This window comes from Sceloporus undulatus, chromosome 3, assembly GCF_019175285.1.
Source record: "Sceloporus undulatus isolate JIND9_A2432 ecotype Alabama chromosome 3, SceUnd_v1.1, whole genome shotgun sequence".
Taxonomy (NCBI): domain Eukaryota; kingdom Metazoa; phylum Chordata; class Lepidosauria; order Squamata; family Phrynosomatidae; genus Sceloporus; species Sceloporus undulatus.
This window is the reverse complement of record NC_056524.1, coordinates 100,214,375-100,223,239: the sequence shown is the minus strand read 5'-3', so window position 1 is coordinate 100,223,239 and position 8,865 is coordinate 100,214,375. Positions and strand designations below refer to the sequence as shown.

The 8,865-nt window shown below is 41.1% G+C and overlaps 1 protein-coding gene across 1 annotated transcript in view; it reads left to right on the top strand.

Annotated features, from left to right (window-relative positions):
- INPP4A (inositol polyphosphate-4-phosphatase type I A) overlaps window positions 1–8,865 on the top strand; it is a 132,077-nt gene that overhangs the window by 68,960 nt on the left and 54,252 nt on the right. Inside the window, 2 exon segments of the mRNA XM_042458160.1 lie at window positions 802–892; window positions 3,919–4,066. Coding sequence (XP_042314094.1) covers window positions 802–892; window positions 3,919–4,066 — 239 coding nt within the window.

The following is an 8,865-nucleotide window of genomic DNA, read 5'->3' as shown; positions in this document are numbered from 1 at the left end:
CTGCTGTGTGCCTTCAGGCCATTCCGACATGGCAACCCTAAAGTGAGTCTATCATGGGGTTTTCTTGGCAATATTTGTTCAGAAGAGAATTGCCATTATCTTTCTCTGGGGCTGAGAGCACATGATTTGCCCAAGGTCACCAAGTGGGTATCATGGCCAAAATGGGAATCGAACACTGGTCTCCAGAGTCGTAGTCCAACACTCAAACCACTACTCCATACTGACTCTTCCTCTGAAATATAGCCTACAACATCTAGTATTCATTCACAATCTCCCATCCAAGTACTAACCAGGGGTTACCATGCTTCACTTCCAAGATCAGAAGAAATGTGGTGCCTTTAAGGTATCTAGGTCTCTTTCAGTACATTAAAACTTTTTAAAATTAAAGACTGGAAATTACTATGGTAGCATGTATTGTGGCTTTTGTTTTATAATTTCAAATATACATTTTATTTAGTTCATGTTTGTTTAAAACTAAAGGTCATCACAAAAGAGGAACACCAGAACTATACATGTAGTCTTTGAACTCCATTGTATTTTATAATGGAAGTTTACTTGTCGTAACATTGTATAGCATTAATCTGCATAAATTCAGTTCTAATTTTATATGTTCTAGTTGAATATAAAATATATTTGTATGTAGCATGTTGCATTCTTAGCTGCTGAAAGATAGCAGATTTGTTGAATCTGTTAGTAGCCTCCTCAGCAATTGTTCTCATTTTTTAGGTTAGCCAGGAGCATATTTTATAAATTGTATATGATGGAATTCTACATTTTTGTTATTCTTCATATTTTATTCAGACTGTGCTGCCTGTTGATGAAAGTTTAACAGAGTCATTAGGAATCCGATCCAAATATGCTTCATTACGGAAAGATGCTTTGTTAAAGTCTGGTAAGTAGCTACTATTGGAAGATTTTTGCATTCTCTTGCTGCCTCCTTAGATAGGGTTTTCCTGCATGTACACTCTCTTTCTCTCTTTCTCATTCAAATTAACCATGTGATTTAGGTCACTCCCCTTTTAGGACTAAAAGATATAGAATCGTAGAGTTGGAAGAGACCACAAGGGCCATCCTGTCCACCCCCTGCCATGTAGGAACTCTCAATCAAAGCATCCCCAACAGATGACCATCCAGCCTCTGCTTATTCTCTCTCAAGATTTTCAACTGCTTGTTTTCATTCTTCCTCCCCTCTCAACTTTATTTGGAAAGATGGTGAGATAAAGGCACTGTGCAGACTGCTGAAAAATGGTGGCCTGCCGGTACCTGTTTTTCCACTGGAAGGAAGCTGCAGCCGCCAAACCACACAGCTTCTCTTCAGCGGAAAAAGGTGCCTTTGCTGCCGTGGAGGTGTTTTTTGCTGTTTCTTTGGTGCAGTGTGTGTAAATGCTGTGCCACCGCAAGGGCAGCATAACAAGCATGGTGTCGATGCACTCATTATGTAAGCGCCGTGCAGATGCCACGCAGCGCTTACGTAACAATGGCGACACCCATGTATACAGGCTGCTGCCATTACTACGCCCTCATCGCGTGCTAGGGTTGCAGGGCATGTAGGCGCTCCGCCCCTAGGCAACCCTAGCATGCGATGAGGGTGTCACTGAGGGCCCGTCAGTACCGGGCCAAATATTTCTTTTTACCTGAACTATTACTAACTAAATTAGGATATAGCATTTATGAATATATAGATTAAAGCCATTAGTAAACTTTTGTTTTAAACTACAAGCTACATGTTTGTTGTTTTTGAGTCAGGGGTGAAACAGAAGGTCAAAAAGAGCTGGCTTCCCAGCAGACTGGGAGCGTGGCGTTCAGACAGCACCATGCCCCCAGTCCACCGGAAAGCTGCATGGCCAACTGTGTGGCCGATCCATGGCATTTCGGTGGCACAACATTTATATACGCTGTGCTGAAGAAACAGTGAAAAAACACCTCCATGGCAGCAAAGGCGCCCTTTCCCCAGTACAAAAAGGAGCAGCTTCCTACCACTCCTTTTTGCACCAGGAAAAGGCCAGGTTGGGGGTGTGGCATGCAGTTGCCGCAGTTCCAACTCAGTGAGCAAAGGCTTGGCCAGAAGCCTCTCCTTTGGAGCAGTCTGTTTTGCCCCTCAGTCTCAATTCTTAGGGAAGCACAGTTAGACAAAGGCACATTTCTGCTACTCTGCTAGAATCGTAGAATTGGAAGAGACCACAAGGGCCATCCAGTCTAACCCCCCGCCATGCAGGAAATCTCAATCAAAGCATACTTGACAGATGGCCATCCAGCCTCTGCTTAAAGACCTCTAAGGAAGAAGACTCCACCACTCTCCGAGGGAGTGTGTTCCACTGTTGAACAGCCTTTATACGTTCTTTTCTAGTTGGCTTTGACATTTTTGACATTTCAGTATTTTTGTTTCCTTGACAAAGGCTGAAGCCTTGGGAAACTTAAATTGCCATACAGCTACTTGCACTGATATTTCTTCATCCCATATCTGAAAGATTCAATGAACTGTAATTCCTTCAGTTTCTGTGGGTGCCATTGTTTATGTAGCCCAAACATCATTCCTTGTCCCCAAGAGGGAGGTATCTGCCTATTTGCCAAAATATAGAAGAATGTTGTGGAAGAGATCTTAAGGAGTTGGAAAACTCCCAATGAGAACTCCTCAAAACTCCTAATGAGGACTGAACATGCTCAGTGCCACAGAACATTAACTGCTGAGGAGCGGGGCACAGAAAAAGGATGGAATACAATGGCTAAACTACAAGAAGCACTTCAGAGTGCAGTATCTTGGTGATGAGCTTATTTGGAAGTTCCTAAGCTTCAGATGCATGTTGCAGTTCATTGTCACCTGTGTACAAGCAATTGGACATGCCTACTTCAATTATAAGGTATTTTGTCTTCTCTGCATATGCACAAGAGACAGTGTGGTGCAGTGACTAGACCACTGGACACTGAAATCAAATCTCCACTTGGACATGAAACCCGGAATCATTCTCCCTGTCAGCATGACTTACTTTGCAAAATATCTTGTAACAAACAATTTTAATTTCTTTTTCTAAATTAAGTTGTGAGCAGTGGCATTCTGTTTACAGTACAAACAGTAGCTTTGGTAGCAGATAGCATACATCAGCAGCAGTGGTCACTAGTTTTTATCCAAAGCCTTTAGACTACATGGAAACAATACAATACTGGAAGTCAATGTTAGTTGTGTAGTGGATTCATTGATATGACCTGAGGTCTGGAAGAAACTGATGCATGTCCCTAAAGTGCCTTTTGTGCACATGTGTGAGAGATGTTATTTTTCTACTTATGGTCACAGTCCCATGTCCTGTGTGCAGACACTACTCATCTGATCTGTAGGAGCACATGGTATGCACAGGATATACAAGAACCAGCAGGCTGATGGATGGTCCTTAGAAACTGCAGGATATGCTCATAATGCTTTGGCTCTTGGCCACACTGTCTGGCTGAAGACAGTTAAGAGCAGTGTGGATTGCACATAAGTCCTCTCTTTTCTCTATATATATTTAGAGCTGTCTTTAGCAGACCAGCAAACTGAATGCTGTGTTGTGCTTGCCCATGTGACACTTTATTGCTTCTTCTGCTGCCTTTTTCCTTGGCTTAGATGGAAAGCACCTTGCACCTAACACAAGAGAAGGTTCAGCTGTGAGCCCACTTTCAGTATTGCATCTGTCTTTGGTTGTTATTTCATCTGTTATAAGCCTGCTAGCAAAAAGGAGAAAGTATGGAGTCTGTTCGTAATGCCTTTTTGTGAATAAATTTTAGGACCCTGTCTATTGGGAAAAGCAGATTGTGTGTTGTAGATTAGTAGAAGATGTGATTTCTAAACAGTCTGCTTAGTTACATTCACCAGTCTTGGAAGGATAGGATTTAGGTTGCCTGCTTGAAAATTATGTTCTTACATAGGTATTTTTAAAAATATTTTAGTGTTTGGAGGAGCCATTTGTCGGATGTATCGTTTCCCCACCACTGATGGGAATCATCTGAGAATCTTGGAGCAAATGGCAGAGAGTGTCCTCTCCCTACACATTCCCAGACAGTTTGTGAAGCTGCTCCTTGAAGAAGATGCTGCAAGGTAACAACAAGATGCAGAAAAGATCTTATTTTCTATAGCAAGGCTTACATTTTATTTGAGTGAGTTCTAGATGGTGGCCCCCACACCAGTGCAGTTTAGGTCTTCCATAGTTTAAATGGCATAAGGAAGCTTAGGTGTGTCCCAGCTTTACTGAAGTTGAGATTGTGTGTGTGGGCTTTCCCTGGGTAGACACAGCAGTGAAGGTGCCCTGACTGAGGTGCTGACTGCAGGAGCTAGCTTCTACAGTTTATTTATTGAATTTATTTATTGAATTTATATCCTGTCTTTCTCCCAAAATGGGATTCAAGATGGCTACAATGGTGGGAGCTAGTTTCTAATAACATTATATTAAGTGAATTCCTTGATGGTATCTAAAGTTTCTTATATTATGGGACTTGCCCACTTGACATCCTGGAGGGCATGCAAAAGGGCAGTTTTGCATATATGCTGGGAATGTCCAAGTGTTAATCTTTTGGACAAAAGTAATAATAATAATAATAATCATCATCATCATCATCATCATCATCATCATCATCATAAATAATATGGTTTATTTAACTGGAGATCACTGACATTACTGGCCAGCAGATCAAATTTTATCCACAGTTGACTTTGCTCAAGCTCAACTCATGTTTAAAATTTCTAATGGTGTTAGTATTATCCATTAGTAGCTTTAACAATCATGATTGCCAAACATTGGTAAGAGCAAGATGTACTGCATATGGTTCCTGAATTTGTATAGAAAGCAGTCAGTGAGAAGTTAATGGGTGTTTTCAGTCTTTCAGGAATAATGAAGCTCAAGACCAATTTATTTTTGTAGTCCTTTTATTACCTTTGGAAACAGTAGAAGCAATGGAATAGATTCTCCCTAGTCACCCTATAATGTGAAAGGGACTGGTTTATTTATTTATTAATGAAAAGTATTTGTTTATTATTTCTCAGCCTGGCAAGGACCCAATAATGTTGATAAAACATTGGCCAGAATTCTGTTAGGGACATATGCACGCATGACTCTCCCTTACACCTACAGATGTCCTTTTTCTGGTGCTGCGAGGGTTTGTATTCCCTTCATCACTATGTAGTATGCAAAAACCCCTCCTGACTTACTTTAAGTCCTTGAAGCAGTTCCACATGGGCATTCAGTGCTTCGTGGTAATAAAAGACAGGATTAGAGAAGCATTTGGCTACATCCCCAAAGCCAGACACACAATGATGACATCAGCACTGAGATGTGCACAGTTCCCTGGTGGTCTCAGCAATTCTGTAATCATTGTCCATCTGGTTATGGGGTGGTATCAAGTGCTTCTCTCATCCTCCCTATCTGAGATGAAGCACATCATGGCCATGTGAAGTGGCAATTCAGAGACCTTTTAGTAAGTTGAGTGGAGGGTATATGGCTCAGTGTGTGTAAATCTGCTGGCAGATATTTATGCTATGCAGAGTAGATGTTGGATTACGTACCATTATTTGAAAAGAGATTGAAATAATTTTAAAACAATAAACCTGGTTAAACAATAAACTTCATTCGTTTAACTGTATGTAGCTCTGTGTCACAGAAAAACATTTAACATTTGGTCTCATTCATTGTTCCTGTTGTGTGCCTTCGACCCTAAGTGGGTTTTTTTTTTTTTTTTGTGGCAAGATTTGTTCAGAGGAGGCTTGCCATTGCATTTCCCTGAGGCTGAGAGCATGTGCCCTGCCCAAAGTCACCAAGGGTGTTTCATGGCTGTACGGGGAATCAAACTTTGGTCTCCAGAGTTGCAGTCTAATACTTAAATTACTATGCCACACTAGCTCTCCTTTGGTCCAGACTGCTGTGCCTAATGTATCTGGATTGACTAATAGACTGGTTTGTTATTTGTTTGGGTTACAGTTTAGTTTCTTTATTGTTAAAAAAACTCAATTTAAAAAGACCAAGGATACCTTTCTGTTCTGGATTGAATAAATGATATGAGGTGAAATAGGGCACATCTGGTGTCTTTCCGATGTCTTAGATTAAGTCTCATCGTCCCAGTCATTCTGACTGATGCTGATGAAAGTTGAAGTCCCAAACTGTTGGGGGGCATCAGTGTGGTCATTGTTTTTCCCACTGCTTTAAATAGATGTTTTAAAAAACCACTAGCTAAATCAAGCATCATAACAGTGTGGATGAGCAGAGTGCACCAAAAGTGATGCTGTTGCTGCTACTACATTATTCAGCTGCTAATGCACAATTCTGTAAAAAAAATTCAACCTCGGGCTTTTAGGTGAATCTTTAATGAGAAATGGTTCCTGTGATGTTTCCCTGTTTCAAAGCAGGACTTGGCCTAGCTGAAAAGTGAAAATAATGAGGATGATGAAATATTATATTTGAAACTTTCATTTCTGCTTGTATCATCCTTTCCCCCTCTTGCTCAGATTTTGCAGTGCTGAGTAGGATCTCAGCTCTCTTGAGGGCTTAGGAATACTCAGCCCCTCTCCCAGTGGGTTTATGTTGAACTGGGAGGCTTTAAATTAAGGCATGCTAAGATGAAGGTGGTCCCTACACTGCAAGGTACACTAAAATATATATAGATGAGTCAGTGTCGGTATCATAGGAAATTTCCTTTGAAAGCATCACTTTCTGTTGTTTTGAACAGAGACTATTTTGTCTGTAAAACAGGCACACAAATGTGAAACATTGGAAGGACATTATGTTGAGGAAGGCCGATTCAGTCCTATGTTCCCAGGATTTTTCATGAAGAGATCTTGTTTAAATCTTCAACCCATATATACATTCTCCAGCAGGATTGGCATTGCCATGGTGTTCCCTGCAGGCAGGGTGTGAAGGCACAATCTTGTTCGCTACCACATGTAGAAAATGTATTGTCTTAACTGAGACTTAGTCTGCCAGGGTTTAAACCAATGTCAAGCCAGTGTCTGGTTTGCATACTGATGGTGGCCAACAGTTCAGACTGTTAAGGCCTGAAAAATTATGCATCGGTAAGGCAACAAGGTTTGAATTTTATTACCGAGGATACCAGTAAGATACGAGAGCCTCATTGCATTTTAGAGACCAATTCTTTTATTATGGCATAAGCTTTGTGAACAAAGCTTTCATTAGTTGCATGAAGCATTGTCCTGAATTGTTGTTGTGTGCTTTCAAATCATTTCTGGCTTATGGCAACTCTAAGGTGATCCTATAATTAGGTTTTCTTGGCATGACTTGGTTAAAGGGGGTTTGCCTTTACCTTCATCTGAGGTTGAGAAAGTGTGACTTGCCCAAGGTCACCCAGGGGGTTTCTGTGGGAGATCAGAGATTCATATCCTGGTCTCCAGAATCATAGTTCAGTGCTCAAACCACTACACTTTCTAGAAGGTAACTTTTCCAAGCATGAATCTGATGTGGGAGAGGAGTTGAAGTGAGGTGAGAGGGTAATGGAAGGAGAGTGTACTAAAAGTAACAATGATATCAATTATTATTTCTGTACTTTGTACATTTAATTGTCCTCTGATCTTATCTTTACAATTCCACCCAGCAGCAGCACTGTGTGTGTGTGTGTGTGTGTGTGTGTGTGTGTAACTGAGCAAAACACTGATAATGCCACTGTAGATAAGGTTGAGCCCTCCCTGCTCTCCTTCTGAATTTAAATGACTAGAAAGGTTCTTTTAGTTTTGGTTTTCGTAACAAAGCAATCTCCCTGGAAATAGTAAGTCTGTCAGCGAAAAAGTGGGAAACAAACCTGTGCAGAGCAAGGTTTCAGGGAGTTCATATGTAACAAAAGCCAAAGAGAAATAAAAGCAATTGGATTTAGAGAAAGGGGGAAATGACTCAATATTATGGAATAAAGAGGATGAGGCTGCTGATCATGATGGAGCCACACAAACCAATAGTGATATCTTCCAGCTCTTGACAGTGAGCCAACCTCTCACTTTTTCACCCTATAAAGAATGTGTCCTTTTTAGAGTACAGTATTTGGAAATTGTTACATACTTTGACAGGTAGCCTGCCAACAACTGCCTAGGTTTTCTTTTCTGCTTTCATCTTTGACTGCCAAACTCTGCAGGAAGTACTCTCAAAATGGCAAAATACTGCATGCAGCTCAGCCAGATGATTACTGCAGAATTTGTTTCAAGGATCACATCCTTGTGGTTGTGCTGGACATACCTTATGCCCACAAGGCTGTTATAGGATCCAGTAGACCAGTTAGATTGACAGCGGGCGGTGCTCATCTCTGATAATACAGTCGGCCCTTCTTATACACGGATTTTTTATACACGGATTTAAGCATACACGGTTTGAAAATGTTCCAAAAAAGTATAAATTTACTTTGATGTTCCATTTTTTATTAGGGACACCATTTTGCTATGTTATTATACTTAATGGGACTTGAGCATACACGGATTTTGTTATACACGGGGGATCTTGGAACCAAACCCCAGCATATAACAAGGATCCACTGTATGCTGAAGAACCAGCTTTGTCCAAGGACTGCTCTGGTGGTCATGTGGCCAGCATGACTCCACCGAACGGTGTTACCTTCCCACTGAGAAGTGGTAGCTGTCTATCTACTTGCATTTGCATGCTTTTGAACGGCTAGGTTGGCAGAAGCTGAGACTAGGGACAGGAGTTCACCCTATCATGCAGCACTCAGGCATCTCACTATCAACCTTCTGATCTTCTGCTCATCAGAACTTAACCACTAAGCCAGAAGGTTTTTTGTTTTTTTGTTTTGTTTTGTGTTGTTTTGCTTACACCACACTGTAAGGTGTGACAAGGACAACTGGATGTGGGTGATGTCAGTAAATAGGTTTCCAGTTCGCAGGAAACAGGGAGATTA